The 19,987-nt window shown below is 36.2% G+C and overlaps 1 protein-coding gene across 3 annotated transcripts in view; it reads left to right on the top strand.

Annotated features, from left to right (window-relative positions):
• Positions 1-19,987, top strand: part of LOC145662247 (glutamate receptor 1-like) — a 1,126,308-nt gene that overhangs the window by 588,881 nt on the left and 517,440 nt on the right. For all 3 annotated transcript variants that reach the window (XM_081727625.1, XM_081727624.1, XM_081727626.1), the window contains exon 6: positions 516-636. In XM_081727625.1, coding sequence (XP_081583751.1) covers positions 516-636 — 121 coding nt within the window. The remainder of the gene's footprint in view (positions 1-515; positions 637-19,987) is intronic.

Here is a 19,987-nt window from a genome sequence, read left to right as displayed (position 1 = left end):
ACATGTAATCAAAAAAAAGAAAAAGAAAAAACAGAAAAAGAAAAAGAAAAAACAGAAAAAGAAAAAGAAATATTTCGTTACAAGAATGAAAGTTAACGTCTTGAACTATTAGTGCTTTTGATTGAATGTACATACCGAAAGAGTTACATTGTGTAATATATATAGTTTAACGTCTAATGGTTATGTTCGGAGGTCAAGGGAGACGCAAAACGAAATGGTGGAATGGGGAAAGTGGAAGAAAACCCACGCACGGTGTGTTTGTCCACTAGAAAACCTGAAGTCCAATTAGAAGACTGTGATCGAGCCAGGAACCACTCACATCAGAGGTAAGAGCTCAATTATTGAGCCGTCGTGGTCCTTAAGTATTCGTCCCAAAGAAGGATAAATAATTGCTTGATTTCTCTAAGTATACTGCTGCATTATTAAATATACTGATTTATTAATAATTTGACAAATTACATGTTCATTTTCATTTTTGCAAATTACTAACTTTTTTCCATCTTTTTCTTTACTAGGTGGGGCAACAAATACATCGTCCTGGATTGTCCAACAGAGATGGCTAAAGAAATTATTGTGACGCATGTTAGGGATGTTACTCTAGGAAAAAGAACATATCATTATCTTCTGAGCGGTTTGGTAAGATTATTATTATTATTATATATTCTGTCTGTTGGCAGGTCCTGGGACTAGTAAGTTTTATTATTATTATTATTATTATTATTATTATTATTATTATTATTATTATTATTATTATTATTATTATTATGAATTTTAGGTTTGGGCCAGGAAATGTTTCTTCCACGTTTCTCGATCGTCATCTTCCTCTTTTAACTCCCAATATTTTATCCTATTTTTCAAATCATCCATCAATTGTGTTCTTCTTCTTCCTATTCCTCCCTTTCCTTCCATCTTTCCTTCTATAGCGGTACGAGGAAGACAATTTTATTTGCAAAATGTATCCAATCCAATTAGCTCTCCTACGAAGGATGCTGTTTAAAGTGTCTTCTTTTCCACTATTCATTTTAAAACATGTTCGTTTGTTACTCCCATTTTGTCTTCTCCATCTTCTTTCAACACAACATTTTGAAGCGCTCTAAATATTTCATTTCTAACTTCCGTAGTGTCCAACTCTGAATCATACTGTCCAATACTTCATATGGGGCATTTGACCAACTTCTTCTTAGTTCAGTAAGCGTCTCTCATCAAAATACTTCCCAGATACTTGAAATTATCTACATCTTCAAGTCCTCTTTATTCTACTCTGGCTTGTAAGGGTACATTTTCATTGGATATTCTCATGACCTTCGATTTGTCAATGTTCATTTTTATTCTATATAGTTTTCCAATGTCAACTATTTCGTCGATCATCTCCTGTAGTCCTACTTCGGTTCTAGATATAATAACGGTATCATCTGCATATCTGTTCTTGTTAATGATCTGCCCTCCAATCTTGAAATCTCCAATTTGTATTAATGCTTCCTTCATTAAACATTCACTGTAAATGTTTAATAATTGTAGAGACATACTATATCCTTGTCTGACTCCTCTTCCAAACTCTACGCTATTGGTTTCTCCTTCATTCAAGTGCAACTTCACTCTTTGCCCTATGTATAGGTTGCAAACGAGTCGCCGGTCTCTCCAGTTGACCCCAATTTCTTCAGAAGTTTGGTCCAATTGACCCGGTGGGAAGGTTTTTTTCAGCGTTGAATCACAAACACAACTCTTCCTTTACGTCAAAAAGTCGTTACAGTTCTTGAAATCACTGTGCGTTACTACATGCTATTTTCTAAGTGGTTGAAAGAGCCTGTCTGATTCATCGTCATAGTAGAAAACCCCATCCAATCGTTCATGGCAGAAACTGACCTAAATAACATATAATTAGTTAAACTTGTGTAACTTTATTGCAAAAATCTTACGAAAATTACATATACATCATAATAGTGCAAACATGTGCCTAATATTGTGCAAAAACTTAAGGCTTTGAGAGAGAGCTTTGTGTTGTTCATCAATATTCGAGGCATTATAAAACGTAGGTCACCACGTTTGTCAGGATAACATAACTTAGTACCTTTATTTTCATTATCCGTGGTACATATTGCGCAGTACTTCACAAATCAGAATTAGATGCTACAAATATCACATATATATACTGTTCATATTTCCTATCAATGCCTGCGCATTCTGTGTAAGCCAAGTTTTCAAACAGTTGGCATTGTAGCCATGATTATCGTGATCGTCATTTGGAATACAGCTCTTTACAAAATATACAAGCACAGTCATTTTCATTATCATTGATTCGAATATCGATTTTTTGCTCTTGGTCTGCAATATTTTCGAACACTTCCTTTTGAAACTACGGTTTGGACGTCACACGTCAGCAATTGTATTCCTCTGAAACTTATCACTTTATTCCTTGGCAAATGAATTTTAAGTTGAAACTTCGCCTCTTTCTTATCGTTCTCTGTCCAATCCATGGGAGAAAATAGCTTTGCTGAAAAGGAGGCAAAAAGTAAACTTGTATTTGCGGATATGTATGAAGGTTGCGGGTGACATTCGTGACTCAACTGTGGAATTGTTTCCAAAGCTGTAAGACTCACATGGAGATGTGGAATCGTTCTCTTGTCTATTAAGAGTTTGTAATTTTTAGTTCCCAGACAACCATCCTCGTTAATTGCATGTGAATTTTGATAATCAGGAGGAACAATTTCATCACTTTTGGTTACGTTCTGGTTCACCAAATGAATTCCGGGCCTGTCTACTGCAGTTAAAGGTAGAAACATGTGTTTAGGAAATATATCTGGGTTAAGAGGGCTGGTGCCTGTACTCTGGAATCCACTGAGGGAAATCGTTGGTGTTGAAAGTTTGGTTATGCCGCAGGAAACAAATGTTAATTTTAAGCTGTGACCATTCTTGCTGGCTTATTCCTCGTTCCCTTGGGAACTTTTTGATCAGAGAATATTATTAGTGGGCAGAAAATAAGTCATCATGAGAATGAAGGGGAGACAGAGCATAATCACGCCATGAGAACTTTACCATTCCTAGTCCAAAACCAAAAGAAATTTGCAGATGAATTGACATATTTCACAAAATGTTTCATCACTGAAGAAAGATAGGACCAGTGATCCAATCGGATAGACTGCACAGCCTTTGTGTTTCTGATGGGACAATATCGACCAGTTCTGTCTTCAAGTGTTTGAAGTGCTGACGGGTCAGAATTACCAACATCTAACATCTAAAATATGATAATGAAACTGATCTTGTGGATAATCGATTCATGGGAAAAGACTCAGCCGTTCGAAATTAACTTTGGTATAGACCTATAATTATCGCCTACCTCGAAAGGAACTTTTACCGTGTCAATTTGATTAAAAGCCGTATCCTAAGTGGGTATGTATGTAAGATCAAACATTTATGTTGAAAGTAGGTAATCTTACGGGTCTTTTAATTAAATACGTGTCACAAGATGGAAAGGGATTCCATTATTTTTCATAAAGCTGTTCTGCCGTGCAAGGAACGGGCATTTCTGATAGTTCTCAATAAACAAATAATTGATATCAATAGAGGGCGCAGCAAGTAAGAAATATTATCAATACAAACCAAGAGTTTATATCTTAGAATCCTCATTTGCCTGACTTAGGATTGTCATATTTTTTTCGCTGTGAGTACAAAAGGCGGGTTGAAACAAAATTGAAAACATATTTCTAAACATACATGCAATACGTAAAATATTTTCACATTTACAAATATATTAAATTAACTTTTCTAAGAGTACACTTAATTGCTTAACCATATTGGTTAATGAGTGCTTCAGGAAGATCATTTTTAACAGCAACTGATGTTTAACAAAGGGCTCTTATTTAATTATCTGCTGATTTAGCATTTCTCAGCAGCTGTTTCTCTTGCAAGATGAAATTCACTGGAAGTTAATTTCACTAAACACTGCAACATATATTCCACTGTTGTTAGATCAAGTCTATCTCTCCCCTTACTCTGCTGTTCACTTATCAGTGGAAGTAGTGTTCTGGATTAGAATTATGTGCTGAAGTGCTCAAATTTTTGTAGATGCGAATATTATTCTGAAGAATTATTTGCGACTCGCTAGCTCATCTGAAAGAGCCATTCTGATCAAGCAAAGTCACGAGAGGCACACCATTCATTATCAGACACTGTAATGTTACACATCTTTCATAAGATCAGTACAGTGTGAGAATATCCCCTTTGGCTTGGTTTAAAAAAATGAGTTCCCAGTACCAGTGAACTAGTACAGAACAAATATTTGTCCTGTACAACTTTCATACAGAACAGGAAAGTTGGTTGTAAAACACAGAACAATCCTGCTTGTATAGGACGTCTGACAACTCGAGCCTGCCTATAGTCTACTGCTTTCTATTCAAATGGTTTTGTTTGATAGATCTCTTTCTTGCTACTGAGAAAATAAGTTTGCCCTAAGAGAGCACCTAGTTGGAAATGAGTAACTTAAGTCCCTGTAAGTGTGACTTAGTCCCTAAAATGAAGGAAGCACTTGTTGGTGGCCGGAGTAATCCTTAGAAAGCATACTATAAAATAATTCCTTCAGAACCATCAACAAAACAGGCGCTGTTATAGGAATAATAAGATTCCTAATGCTAGTAAACGTGATTCCTCCATTGAAGGACTGCCGAAGTTTCATTATGTATTTCTTTCGTATCAGTGGTACCTAGTAATTAAATAGTTGTCACCATTAAATTTCCTATCCAAATATATTAAATATTATATTACTATGCTAAAGTTCTTTACTCTACTTAATAGTTACGCAGTGTTCATAAAGAGATGTTTCGAATGAAGATTTATACGAGTACATGTATCAAGATGTATGCATACATGCACTATTTTGCTTGTGTGTGGGTCTCTTGTCCCCTCTTTTTGGAAAAATATTGCGTGCGTCTTTGATTGCATTTCATAACATCCCGTTTCTTCTTAATGTACTTCATCTGTATTAATAGCTTTAGAGGTAAATCAGCAATTCCCAACAGGTGTGTCGCGCAGACAACATGGGGCGCGTCTCGATATTTTAAAATTTAAATGAAATTTTATGCCATACAGGAGACCTATAAGTCTAGACTGTATGTGACATTTTTTTTTACCATAAATCCTTAATAAGTTAAAATTAATTTTGAAGTCAGCTATAAACTTACGATATTTATAATTCGATACTACTTCCTAACCTAACTCTATTGCGATGTTGTGGGTGGTATATCACCATCAGAAGAAGTAGGAGTTACTGGCCTTGATAACAGTTCTCATTGTATTTCATTCTTTTATTTCGAACGCCTCATGTTCTTTTAAAATAATATCTTCATGGCATACATGTTACTGACAAAATATAGGGCACTAAGCCGTGTTTCTTCTTGACCTAGTAGCTTCCTGCTAAGGCGTGTAATTAAATGCTTCAATTTTCGGTGAAGCATTTACCTCTGATTACACTAGCCCACAAAATTTCACTTTTTTCTGTAACTGGCATGAAAACAGCTAATCTTTATGTTTTCGGGTATGCTGATAACGAAAATGTTAATGAAAATGCAGGATTAGCTCTCGTTTTGAAGTTACGATAACTTTACGTTATTGCCTATATAAGCTTATGCATGTATTCTCCTTTTTATTATCCCTCGGAGAAAGGTCACTGAAAGGGCAACCGCTTTGCCTGGCGTTTGTAGTTTTCTGTTAGTGATTTCCTGATTAGCATCCAGCAGTAATCGGCTAACATTGATGCACTCCACTTTCCCTGGTATCTCATTTCCATGTCCGAAATTTGCTAGTGGAAGAGTTCTTCGTGCTCGTCGCTTACAGCACTATAGTCGTTAGGAAAGAAGTTCTTTTGGGAATCTAAGAAATGCAACTTTGAGGACACATTATACCCCAGGGTACCGCAGCAGTGCAGAAGATTTGTCACCAGATCCTTACAGTTTTCTGCCCTTAGAAAGTTTGTTGATATTTAAACAAAGGCAGGTGGGACAGAAACAGGCAGTCCTTCTGCGTGAGGCACTGGTCGCATGGCCGACGATATGTTAGCATATATGAAAAAAGATTTCTCTTCTTGGAAATACCATGTTAATGGAGTTGTCATACAAAAGTAACAATCATTCACATGGTTTGGTGATTCTGACCAGATCATGGGAATAGCAAAGTCCATGGAAGATCCTTTACGATCCAACCACGAATAAAGACTCGAGACATAAAATTGCAACATACCTGAGGAACCCAGAGCTTGTCATGATCCCTGATTTCACATGCAAAGTACAGTCTGTACGCGTTCCTAATATATGTCGTTATTAGTCTCGTTTGCGGTCTCAATGTAGCCTGTCTGCTCTGTAACAAAAATTGTAAGCACTGTTCACATATTTGCGAGCCATAATGAATCACAGCAATTAGTGACCACACACACACTAACTACACTTCAGTAACACCTTTTTCCAGAACACGAACAGAACACAATTAGTAACAAACTGAAACTACGCTTAAAGGAAACATGCTCCGCTCTTCCGTTTTGCTTCCCCTTCCCCTCCCCTAGTTGCTATGAGCCCGGGCTAAAAATAGCAACACATACACATAGCCATTGTTGTCTGTAGAAAAGTTAGTCAATCTGTCTACCATAATCGAGATTTCGAAGTTTAATAGGAAGGGATTGACAATGAATGCTAATAAAATATAATACTTATAATTAAATGCACCCCCTTTAACTTGGAAACGAGAGCTAATTCGAGTTTTTCGTTGTCGTTTTCGTTATCAGCGTGGTCGATATAGTTAACAAGCATTTATTTCATTCCAGTTACATTTTCACTGTTGGTTAGTGTTACCCGTATTTACCTCAGAATCATGCACGAGTAGAGATTCGCAGCAGCCAGTTGTTTCGTCCTGAATTCAACTCTCTGGAAAACAAGATAATATGCTGGAAAACGACGTATACTGTATGATTGATCATATATGATGGTTCGTCCACCGGCAACTGCTAAAGATTCAATCTCAGGTACTGGTAGGAGCGTCCTTCATTACCTAGGTCTTGCATCAGAACGAAAGAACATTAAAACTCAAGTCCAGCACGTTGGTTGAGTGAGTAGCGCGGGCGCTTTTGGTCCATGTGGTCCCGGTTTCGGATTCCTGGTGGGATACTACTTTGAACATATTGTAGTGGTTCAGATTTCACATTAAATTCAAAACCCGTGTCTCATACGGGCTCGGCGCTGAAAAGGATTCCTAAACTTCAACAAACAAACAAAGAAAGCCACACTCCCCTTAGGACTGATTCAGATCCTACCTTAACCAAATAGCGTCGATACTGAAGAGGAGGAGAAACACTTCAAACACTTTTTTTCGGTAGTCTTCGGTTTGGAACCCACATATATCTGCCTCCTAGTATAAGATTAGCAATATTGCTTGTAGTGTGGGACACAGCCGGGTTCGATCACCGGTGAAAATATGTGCGTTTGGATGCTACAATAAAGTATGCATCTACGTCGTATAGAGTCTTGTTTTGGAAAAGGAAGTGTGCAACTCCAAACAAATAAATAACGAAACATTCAAAACGCGTTTTCTTCCGTCATTTTAATCTGTGGTTTTCTGCCTATGCTACGTTCCCACGGTATTTCTGTCTGCGTTAATTAAATGCAAGCGTTTTTGGACTGTAAACATACTTATTTAACCAAAAGACATTCTAACATTTAAGCTCTTGAGCATTTCGGCAGCTGTCGTAGAGATAGAGAGAGCCTGTGTCGTGTTGGGTGGCTGGTTACGTGAGGTCGATCAAAATGAAAGATAAACACCCAGAGGTCTCTTTGCGCCAAGAGTTGTTCCGGGATCCGATCTACGCTTTCCATTGCTCGTGAAGATTGCCCCTCTTCCTTCAGCCGAGGGCCCTGGAAAATAGGTCTCTCAGGACCATTGCACAAACTATACAACTTCAAAGCCTGATAGGTTACAGAGAGAGAGAGAGAGAACGGCTTATACGTACACATATATATATGTATAGAAGAAGGGAATGTTTTGTATGTAATGCTACACGTGAAATATATGAGAAAAGAGATAAAGGACAGGAAATCAGAAGAGAAAATAAGGAAGATTTTCTTTTGGTTCAGTTCTGGAGAAGTTCTGGAACAGTTGAACTACTCTCGAATCATCCATTTACGTGTGTTTTCTTTATTTTGGGGGGAGGGAACCAAATTTTATCCCTCTATATTAAAATTACTGTGGCAGTATTTAACAGCATTCATATGTACTTACAACATGCACGCACCCAGATTTTTTTTTGGTATGGGTCCCAAGGTTCTTTTTCTCTTGGGAAGATTCCAATCTATGCTATAAAATAAAGGATATGCCCTTACACCAAACTATTGAAGGCATACGTCACGGTTTCGCCAGTCTTACTCTGTCTACTTCGTCCAATAAGATTGCAATGTTTTGAGCTAACATTCATGACGGAAACGAAAGTAGCCAATCAGACGATGGCGGAAACGAGAGTAGCCAATCAGACGTGTCGATGCTCGGTTGTTATTTGGCTTCATTTATTTAATAGGATGAAGATACATATGGGAAGATCCTCTATTTTATAACATCCTTGCTTCCAATACTACAAGACACCACAATTATGTTCTACTGAATCGAAGGTTATCATACGCTCAAAAAGGCGATAAGTAATTATTAAGAACTATCACCTATATACTCAGAAAAAAATATAGAACTAGAATGTTTTTTATAAGAAAACAGTGTAGATAAAATCTTAACGCTACATTAATCATTCCTCTGTTAAACAAGTATAACTTTGTTAAGAAAGAGTACAAATGCATGACAAGATATCAAGTTTAGGGGGTTCGTTTTGGATCTGGTGGACCCCTCTTGTGAGTGCGCCACTGACTTACAAGTAGATTGTACGTCACTATTAGGAGTACCGGTATGTGCTTCACCGTTATGGGAAGGTAACACCAATAGATATAACTTGCTATTTTGATTTACATATGGAGAACATAAATAAATAAAATGTCTTCTCGAGCAGAACATACACTACCAAAAATATTTGAATTGAAATCTTTAAGTTGAACGTCACATGATTAAGCCCTATAAACAATGCCGGATTTAAGTTTGATTGAGCCCTAAAGTATTGAAAAAGACCCTTTATACATCAAGCTTTCATTTTCAGCGACAAAATGTCGCCTTTTTAAAACTTAAAATATAATGCTATATGCTAATTTATAGATCTATTGGTATCTAAATGGAACCAAGGGTCCATTACAAGCAGATCTAGGAAACGGGGCCGCCATCATAAGCGGGGCTGGATAACAGGGCCCTCTTTACAAGTAAGGCTGAGAAATAGAGCCCTATTACTTGCTCCATAAAAGCCTAGCACATAATACAAAACACCATTGTTGTATGTGCGTTTTATCTTATTTGCTTTTTGTTGTTATTTGGAAATTACATTACAATCAGTATTTCATTAAAAATTTTTGGGCCTCCAAGCGAGTGGGGCCCTCAGCTACAACTTGTTTAGCTTGTAAATCCGGCTCTGCTTATAAGCTGAAGGAGAAAATGATTAAAGCCAACTGGATGATGATGGATGCATTGGTGGAATGATAATGTAGGAAACGAGAGTGTCTCGAGAAAACCCACGGACACGATGTTGCCCACCACAAACTAACTGTGGGGAGATCGAAGCAGGAACCTCACACCCCAGAGGTAAGCACTCTACCATTAAGCCACCGTGACTCCCCGTAAAGACTATGATATGACAATATACAGTACTTTTAGCGCTATACAATTAGTACTGAACTATTTTCTCGAAAACTACACATCAGAATTTACCTGCCAGTTTGTTGAGTTTGATGTGACCTTCCGATTGGAATGTCTAATTTTTGCATAATATTGGAGTCAGGGTTGAATGTTAGTTTTCATAAATTTGAGTTACATCTCATAATCTATATATTATAGTGTCATTTTGCCTGAGTTACAATGAATAGTTACCTAAGGATATACTTCACTATGTTTGATCTTAATACGTAGCGTGCTAATCGCACAGCGTCAGTTTTTCAAGTCTACAAAAAAAGAAATCAGTTTTCTCGAAAGTGCTCATTATGATTTATACTCACCGATATAATTTTGGTCTTCTCTGTGAGATTTATTGGTCGGTATATGTGTCACTTTTGGATATTTTCCCCGTTGGACGTAAATAATATGGTGAAATTACTCTATAATTTCTGTCAGAATCCTAGCTTCTACACATTGTAAGAAATCGGAATGCGTTATATACTGTAAAGTTCTGCTGGTACAGGAGTAGGCAGAGCATACGTAGAGGAAAATACAGTCCGGAATCGTTTCCCACTATCGGTTTTATTGTAAAATCCGCTATAAACAGTATTTTACAGAAATACTACAAAAATGTAAATTCTCTAATATTAGGTTGGAATAAGTGTCCCTTCGACTTTATGGCTACGGGAAGGATCCCTCAGTAGCAAACTACGTGAGGGGGTGTAGGACACTCGCTGCTCCACTGCAAGCAGATGAGAGTTAGAGACCATGACAAGACTGCACTGCAAGCCTAGCCGGCTTGTGATTAGGAATCTCTTGCTGCTCCACTGCAATCACAATGAGAGGTAAAGTCTCCCAGAAGGCTTCACTGCCAGCCAAGAGGAAAAGGAATCGTTAACTCCACTCCAAGCTAAGGCTTTTGGTTTCGGTGAGATAGTTCCTAGACTCCATGGCAAGTCAAGAAAGGGGATTTGATCAGTCAAAACTTACAACGAGATACTTTGTATAAATTGATAATTACTTGTATTTTTGGGCAGAAAGTGCTTCTACATAAGCACTATACCAGATATAATGTTAATTTAAAAATAACAGAAGAAGAATGTTTTTAATATATGTAAGAAATATACATTATTGTATAATTAGTTGCTATGTAGTTGTTGATAGATACCTAACAAACATGTACGATTGCAATACAGTCTATGTGCATATTCGTCCAAAGAGAATCAACGAATAAAATTGTTTAAAACGTGTCATCGTTTTGTAATTTCAATATAAAAGGTGAGAATACTAGTAAATGTAATCACGGAAGATATGTGTAAACAATTACTACCACTCAAAATCTATTTATATTATTAGCCGAACCAGGTTGATGACTACCTTTGGTGAGTCGTTGTAAAAATTTTGGTTTACCTCACCCGAGATTCTTGTAAATTCATATCCCGAAGTAAAGTAAGGGTGAATTTACTTCTGTAATAAGGTTAATGACTACGAACTTGACAAGACTTAGAAGTGGTAGAATAATCACAAGAGAAATGAACGGTGAGGCAATGGAGAAAGGAACCAGTGATAGTAATAACGGTGAACAAAGTGCAGCACCAGGAATGACATTAGAAGACCGAATTTTACTAGTCTTACAGCGGCAAGAACAAAGCCGAAAAGACGATATGGAAGCCATGAAGCAGGAATTAAAGCAGACGATAGAGCAGAAGTCCGAGGAATCCAACAGACAATATGAAGAATTCAAGCAGACGATGGAGCAGAAGTCCGAGGAATCCAACAGACGATTGGAGCAGAAGTCAGATGAAACGAAACAATTTATTATCCAGGCAATGAATGACATCACTTCGCAGTTTGATGAAAAATTAAAAAGAATATCTGAGGATTGCCAGGATAATCAAAACCATCTAATCCAAGAAGTCAGTGGTGTAAAAAGGGATTTGGAAGTAATAGAATCGTCTGTACAGCAACAAAAGATTCAGGTCACGGATAACTCCAACCAGATACGTGCGAATACTCAGTTAATAGCTACCTTACAAGAGAAAATTAAGACACTACAGATCAAGGACAACACATACCACAATAACATGGTTAATGATTGTGTAGAATTCCCTTGTTCACAAGAGATGACTTCGCCTTCACCCGTATCTGATGAGGACATTATTTTGGAAGAAATTCATCCGAGGAGTACAGATGGGCAGAAAAGAGATGGTTCAACTACACATCACGCCATAGGTAGGAATTGTCACTCAACAAGAACACGGAATGATAAAAGGAAGGTAAAGTTAAGCGTAAAGATGAGTGAAATACGTGCTATGAGTAAGTTCAGTGGTAAATGTAATGAGAATGCTACTTCTTTCCTAGAAAAATTTCAGGACGAGTGCAATATAATGTGTATAGATAGATCACAATATATGAAACTAATCCCTCATTTATTACTCCCACCATGTTCTTTATTGTTTAAAGCAGTACGAGATCACGTTAGTACGTATGAGGAATTCAAAGCAGCGCTAATCGCAAATTACGAAAATGACTTTTTGCTTGCAAATAGAGATGCCACGATTAGAAACCAACATTTCAATCCTCGTTTGCACAAATCTGTTGTCGAGTTTGTTGTAAATACATACAACGAATTAAAAGTTGTAAATCCATTGCAATCGGAATCTAGAATCATAGCCTCAATTCGAAATTTGCTACCGTTTAAACTACAACAGATCCTGTTTTCTACCCAGTGTATGAGTTTTAACCATTTATTAATGCTTGTTCAATGTTATGAAACTCAATACCATGCTCTGAATCAACAAGCAGGAATAGGTAAAAGTAAAAATAATTCAGATCATTTTGTACCTGTTCGGAATCTAAATATCCGTAGTGTGAACGATACGGAACACAACCTAAACCGAGTAAATTCAAGCAATCAGAACGAGCAAAATAGGCAGAGCTATGTAGGGAATCCGCCTAACCTAATTAATCGTGGCAATCCTTATGTAAGACCATATACCCATAATAGGTTCAAAAATAGACGAAATACATGGCGAAATTCCAGGAATACAGTAAACTACGTGGATAGACATAATCGTTGTTCAAGAGATGGCATTTCATATCAAAATCAGAATCACGACGCAATACATGTACAAAATATTGCGGAACCTAATCACGATTGTGCAGTACAATGTACTTTATTAGAACCATATGCAAGTACGAATTTAAACTAACTGTAGTTGATGAAGTAAGAGTTAAACCCATATCAGCTACTGATTCTTATGAATATGTTTGTGTAAAAGTAGATTTATTTTCTTCTTTTGGTTCGTCTGAACGTAGGTTACGTTTAATTTTTGATTTTTACTTAATTTAATTTTCTTTAATAATCATTAATCAATGATAATTTTCAAATGATTTTTAATTCTCTCTTGTTAATGTGAAGAATTATAATTCGATTTATAATTGATCAAAAGCAAAGGTTATTTATATTATATGGATTTGTGTTGAAAATTTGTTGTCAAAGATTATGTTAAGAATAAGGTTCATTCTATTAAGCTATTTATCCGACAACTGTCTTCATGCATCATCTTATATGTTACTTGAATAAGATTCTTCTATATTCTGACGCCTAATTGATACAATGCATACGGTAGAATATCATCTAAAGTAACTACTATATAATGCGCCCATGATCATGGTAACTCATATTTTAAAATGTAATTGCTTCTTACTATTTTGAATTCGTACCCTTCGTTAATTATATAAATAAGCGACGACGTTTTAATAATAAAATATATATTAATATAATAAAAGATAAATGATAATAAAATGAAAGATTTATTATAAATATATTTATATGAATGAAAATAAATAATGTTATATATATGCGAGGGTCGATCAAAATGTATAGGACATAATTAATGGAATATTGTTCTTATAAACGGACCAGTGGTTCTTAAATATAAAAACCAAGCTCCCTTGTAACTTTTATATTCAGTCCCATCGTCGGGCGACATTTTTATACAACGAGATACTTTGTATAAATTGATAATTACTTGTATTTTTGGGCAGAAAGTGCTTCTACATAAGCACTATACCAGATATAATGTTAATTTAAAAATAACAGAAGAAGAATGTTTTTAATATATGTAAGAAATATACATTATTGTATAATTAGTTGCTATGTAGTTGTTGATAGATACCTAACAAACATGTACGATTGCAATACAGTCTATGTGCATATTCGTCCAAAGAGAATCAACGAATAAAATTGTTTAAAACGTGTCATCGTTTTGTAATTTCAATATAAAAGGTGAGAATACTAGTAAATGTAATCACGGAAGATATGTGTAAACAATTACTACCACTCAAAATCTATTTATATTATTAGCCGAACCAGGTTGATGACTACCTTTGGTGAGTCGTTGTAAACTGATGACTGTCCATGGAAGCATCTCCGTTATATAGATGCTCCAAGTGAGGGGGTGGCGCTGCTGCTTCCCGTCGTCACGTGACCAGTGGTGTCACTGTCGTATTCGTCGTCTGCAGCTTTAGTACTCCATATTAAGGTGCACGTGGTAGTTGTTTATAAATAGGAGGACATGTTGGATGTCCGTAAACACAAACACGTGGGACAATATAATAGTGAAAAACGTTACCACGGGATTGCTTGTGTTGTATTTAAATAACTATAGTTATATTCAGTGGCGTATTTAGGGAGACTTCCGGGCTTAAGCCCCCCCCCCGAAATCTTACTATAGTAGAGTATATTCAATATCTTGCAGAATTTTCGCATTTTCAGGCAAAGCCCCTCCCGAAAGTTAGCAAAGCCCCCCGAAACAAAATCGTAAATACGCCACTGGTCATATTCGTAAGCATTCTGCTCCGCTGACGGATGTCTATGAATTTCAATGTACTAGGGTCCACACCTAATCTCTAAAAAAATTTCCACTTTAATTTCGTCCATTGATTCACTTAAAATCGTTAATCTATGCAGTGCTCACAGTTATTAAACTTCCACCTAATGCTATTGAAAAGTGTTGGAAGTCCGTCCATCTGCCAACAGGTATCAGAGAAAAAACGCCAAGATATATCGAAAAGCGGTTTTCGGAATCGATTCCGCGTACCAAGAATCGAACCAATCCTAGCTTAACTCTCAATTAAAACCAGAAGTGTTAAAAATTAACACTTTTCAATTTCAACGGTCACCACTATTGATCTAAAACGATAACAGACAGAACCGTTTTTAGACTTCCAAAGTATGCCTTGCTTAAGTATCGACTTTGTCCACCAGTCCTCTGTCGACAAATATCAGAGCTAAATATCTCTTAAAGAGATAACAAAAAACGATCTTTTGCAATCAATTCAGGTTCCTAATAATAGGTTCATCTCTTCCGTTAATCCTCTATTCAAACCGGAAGTGGTTGAAATTAGTCATCTCCTGTTTCAACGTTTGTCATCATAGAACGTAAATGGTAACAGATAACGATAACCGTTTTTTGCAAACGATTCAGCTTTTCAAGGCAACATATTATGATTATCCACAACACTCTACCGAAAATGGAAAGTGGTCCACACTTACTATTATTTCCAGTTTTAATATTGACTGTCGTAGATTAAAAACGGTAAAAAAAAATGGATCAAAAAGTGCCTCTTTGCAATCGATTTAGTCTACCAATAATAGATTCAATCTCCTTCCTTAGCCCTCTATTGAAACAAGAAGTGATTGAAATAAGCGATTTTTGTTTGAACCTTTATCTCCATTGAAAAAGTCAGTAAGATATATCTAGTAATGGTTTTCCGTTATGAATTCAGAGTCCAAGGAACAGGTTCTATCTTTGATCTTATTACTATATTGCATTCAGTAGTTACAGATGCACTACTTCAACTTTGAGTATTGAATTCTCTTAGTTCGAAAGTTTTAGTTTCACGTTGTCAAAGAACACACACTTATTTTTGCAACCGATTTACTTTTTAATGAAATATTTCATTTTGATTTGTAACTGTCTACTAAAACTGAAAGGGCTACGAATTTACTACTTCTGCGCCTTCAATATTGAATTCCATAGCGCTAAGACGGTAAGTGATAGCGACAAGTGATTTTTCGGAATCGAATCAGAGTTTCGAAAATAACTTCTGTCTACTCCCTTAACTCTCTATTGATTCGAAGTGGAACACATTTAGCCATGGGTTGGGGCCACGGTGGCTCAGTGGTAGAGCGTTCACCTCTGGTGCTTTGGGTCCTGGGTTCAAACCCTGTTCCCGCCAAGTGAACTTTGTGGTGGACAAACACCGTGTGCGTGGGTTTTCTCCGGGTTCTCCCGTTTCCTCCCACTTTCGTCATTCCCCCATTTCATTCATCTCTCATCATCAACGTCTCCTTTAGCCTAACCGGCATAACCGTGGGACGTAAAACTCAAAAATTTCATTTCATTTCATTTAGTCATGGGCAATTTCAACGTTGATCGTCATAGAGCAAAGATGGTAAGAAATAGCACAACACGCCTTTGAGAATCGACTCAGCTTCCAAAGAGCCAGTTCCATTCGCTCCGTTTACTTACTATTCAAATCGAAAATGATACAGCTTTAAAAATTCCGATTTCAACGTTCATTTCCGTAGATCAAATACAGTAATAGACAGCTCCAAGCATTTTTGGTATCGATTCAACATAAAAAAGATACTATCCTTACCAAGGATCTTATAAAATAGAGGATCTGCCCTTAAAACAAAATTTTGAAGACATACGTCACAGTTTCGCCACTCCTACTCTGCCCACTCCGCCCAATAAGATCGCAATGTTAGAAATCATGGTGGAAATGAAAGTAGCCAATCACATGATGGCGAAAACGAGAGTAGGCAATCAGACGTGCCGATGCTCGGTTGTTTTTAGGCTTCATTGATTTAATAGGATGAAGATACGTATGGGCAGATCCTCTATTTTATAACATCCTTGAACTTTACAAAAATCTCTACTTAAACCGGAAGTGGTAGAAATTTACTACTACTTTTGGTATGAAGATTCGTCTCCATAGTACAAAAATAAGACATAGTAGTTATGGCTTTTTGATATGGGTACAGCGAACGAGAAACAGGTTATATCTTTAATCTTATTAATCTATTGCAACCAGTAATTATACATGTACTACTGCAAGTTTCATACGCTAAAATGCAGTTTGCTTAACAAAACAACGTTTACTATAAAATAATAAATGTGTGACAGTTTCACCAACTAATTGAACATATTTGCTTCATCACACACTGTCCATCGGGCAAACTATATTTTAATAGCTAACTGTATTTTACTGTAAGTTAGTCAATATAGCAAAGTAGAACGATAACAAGGGCGCCCATGTTGTGGTTTCCAAGGGGAGGGGGCAAGTATAAGCGACGTTTCAAATATAGGTTCAAATTTTGCTGTAATTAATGAAAAATATCTGTTGGGTTTTCGATATTCTGAAGTACAATTTCCTCTAGGGGGGCAAGCGCCGCACCTTGCCCCCCCTGATGAGTGCGCTTGAACGATAATGTATATTTATTATGTACTTTTAAGTATCATTTTTATTTATGGCCAAATCAGCTATTTAAAAAGGCACTAGCTATCAAGAAGAAGAAGAAGAAGAAATTACATAAAGAAATAATTTAAATATTTTATATTATATTGAGATTTTTCTTGTAGTCGTTGCTATGACGATTTGTTTATCTGTTTAATGTCGTTGCTATGGTAACTAAAAATAATATAGATGTAACGAAGAACCATCTTGTGTACTCTGAATGTATAATATTTCAATGTGGCGAACGAGATGTAAGTTGAAACATAATAATATATATTCGAGGTGCATAACTGTGTTGAGTTATTCTAGATAATCTTGTGCATTGCATAAACATTTAGAATCAGGGAAAATGTAACGTAACTGACGACAGAATTAACGTTACAAAAGCTAGTATGAAGTTTCAGTTTTGAATTTGCACTTGTATGCAATTCTACCGTAATTTCTCACTGCAACACTAAAAACATTTGTTTATAACTATTAATGATGTTTGAAGGAGCACTTAACGCCATTGCAAGTTCTGTTTCTTGAATTGACTTGATTTTGAGTTTAACGTCCATTTCAACAGCGAGGCTATATGAGACGGCGACCTACTGATTAACAGGGAATCCGAATCACATGAGCTCACGCTCGAAATCGAACCAGGGTCTCTCACGCTAAAGGCGTATACGCTAACCCCTTAGCAACGGAAAAGCTCCAAGTTCTCTCACCAGTTTTACCGATAATAAGGATACTCATAACAATTGATAACAAGCTCTCTTTCTCTCTGTGATCTCCCTCCTGGCTAAGCGGTTACCGCGCGGGCCTTTGGTGTGAGAGACGTAGTTCAACTCCCTGCGGAAGCTCAGAGCTTTTGTGGTTCGGATCTCACACTACGCTGTATCTTGATGTCTCTTATAACCTTGGTTCTGAACGGGATGTTAAACTCAAAATTAAACCAAATCTTTCTGTCTCAAAGACAAATTAGCTTCAAAATGGCAACCATTTGTTCAACATACCTTTATGTTTATACTCACTGACCATATTTCAATAGAACATCGTAGGTACACTCATGTCCAAAATGATTGTGGCATATCTATAACTGTCTTCTTGTAAGAATATAATTTGATAATGTTTTTACATGGTACTTTTAATACTAACACTATGTGTATAATCGGGAAATGTATATTTGTGGTAAATTTCATTGGAAAAGAATTATAAATACGAAAATTTGAATGAGTAAAACAAAATGTTGCTAAGTGGACAAGAAAGATTTCTTTTCATTTTCTTGTTCTTATTTACTGCTCTTTAGACATGAAACTTACCACATACATGTCTTTGTCCATTATACACGTACTAACATTATAAGAAATACCGGGCGAATTCGTTATCAAATTATATTCCTACAACAACATAAGACATGGGACAAAAATTTTGGACATGAGTGTACATATCATCGGACGTGCATTATTTTGGTGATACAATTCGTACAGGCACATGAATTTGAAGCGCCGATAAGAGTGCCAAAGTTTTGAGCAAATGAATTTTTCATATATTTTTTTTTTAATATTTCCTGAAATTAAGGATCATAACATATGCGTATGATATCATTAAGAAGCCCGGTTCACTGTAAGTATGATGAACCATATACCTAAATTAAATAGAATATGAGCAGAAGCTTCCGAAGTGATATGTTACACTGTTTTCTTAAACTCGCGATAGAGTTTGAAAATGTATTTAATCTTAAAACATAGTGTCAGATAACGTGTCTGATGAAGGTAATGATACATTGCCGAAACGGTAACACTATTATTTATTAATATTGCTTTCGGTTGGTAATATTTTATTTTTAATTGAGGCTAATAAGTTTCAAATCTAGAATGAATGGCATTCGTACTGTTTCAATTTCATTCAAGTTTGACACATATACAGGGTGACCTAGAAAAAAACGACAAATTTCTATACGTATTCAGGACCTCAGAAGAAGAAAAAAAGTTTATCTGGAACTTTGCTGCCAGAACCTAGTTACTGAGGTAAGGACAATTTAAGATAATTAGTGGGATTTGTCGTAAAGTAGCTTCACTTCATAAAACAACCGACATACTTCACGTTCAGGATCTCAACATAAGAAAAAAGTTTGTTCGTCGTCTTTTTGTCGGAAACGCTTAATTACGGAGATGGGATGAATTTAGAGTAACTAGTAAAATTGATCGTAACATAAGAGCGAAAACAACCGGAGAACTTAACATATGTGTTAAAGATACAAGAAAACAGTTTTCTGTCAATTTGGTCTGAGGACGACTAATTACAACGATGGGGCACTTTTAGGTGACCACCTTAAGATAAATTCTACAATAACTACCTTAAATTGCCCCAATAAAATTAGTTTTTCGATTTTCTCCAAAAACTACGTATCAAAACTTACTCCCAAGCTCGTTAAGATCGATTTTTGACCTATCAACTGATTGTAAGTCTTATATTTGGAAAATATTTTAATCAAATGTAAATTAAAATGTAAGAATTAATGATAATTGTAGGTTTTATGGTTAACTATACCACAAGTATAGTCGTATTGCTAGGGCCGTAAAGAACTTAATGAGGGCATCTGTCAGTATCATTTTCACTTCAATAAATGATAAGGTTCTTGCAATGCATCAATTATGAATTTTACATATTAACTGCCTTTCCTTCACTTTTTCAAAACCTACATGTA

Source organism: Thermobia domestica, chromosome 10, assembly GCF_964235325.1.
Source record: "Thermobia domestica chromosome 10, izTheDome1.hap1.1, whole genome shotgun sequence".
Lineage (NCBI taxonomy): Eukaryota > Metazoa > Arthropoda > Insecta > Zygentoma > Lepismatidae > Thermobia > Thermobia domestica.
The sequence above is the reverse complement of the archived record's forward strand: the minus strand, read 5'-3'. Positions and strand labels throughout refer to the sequence as shown.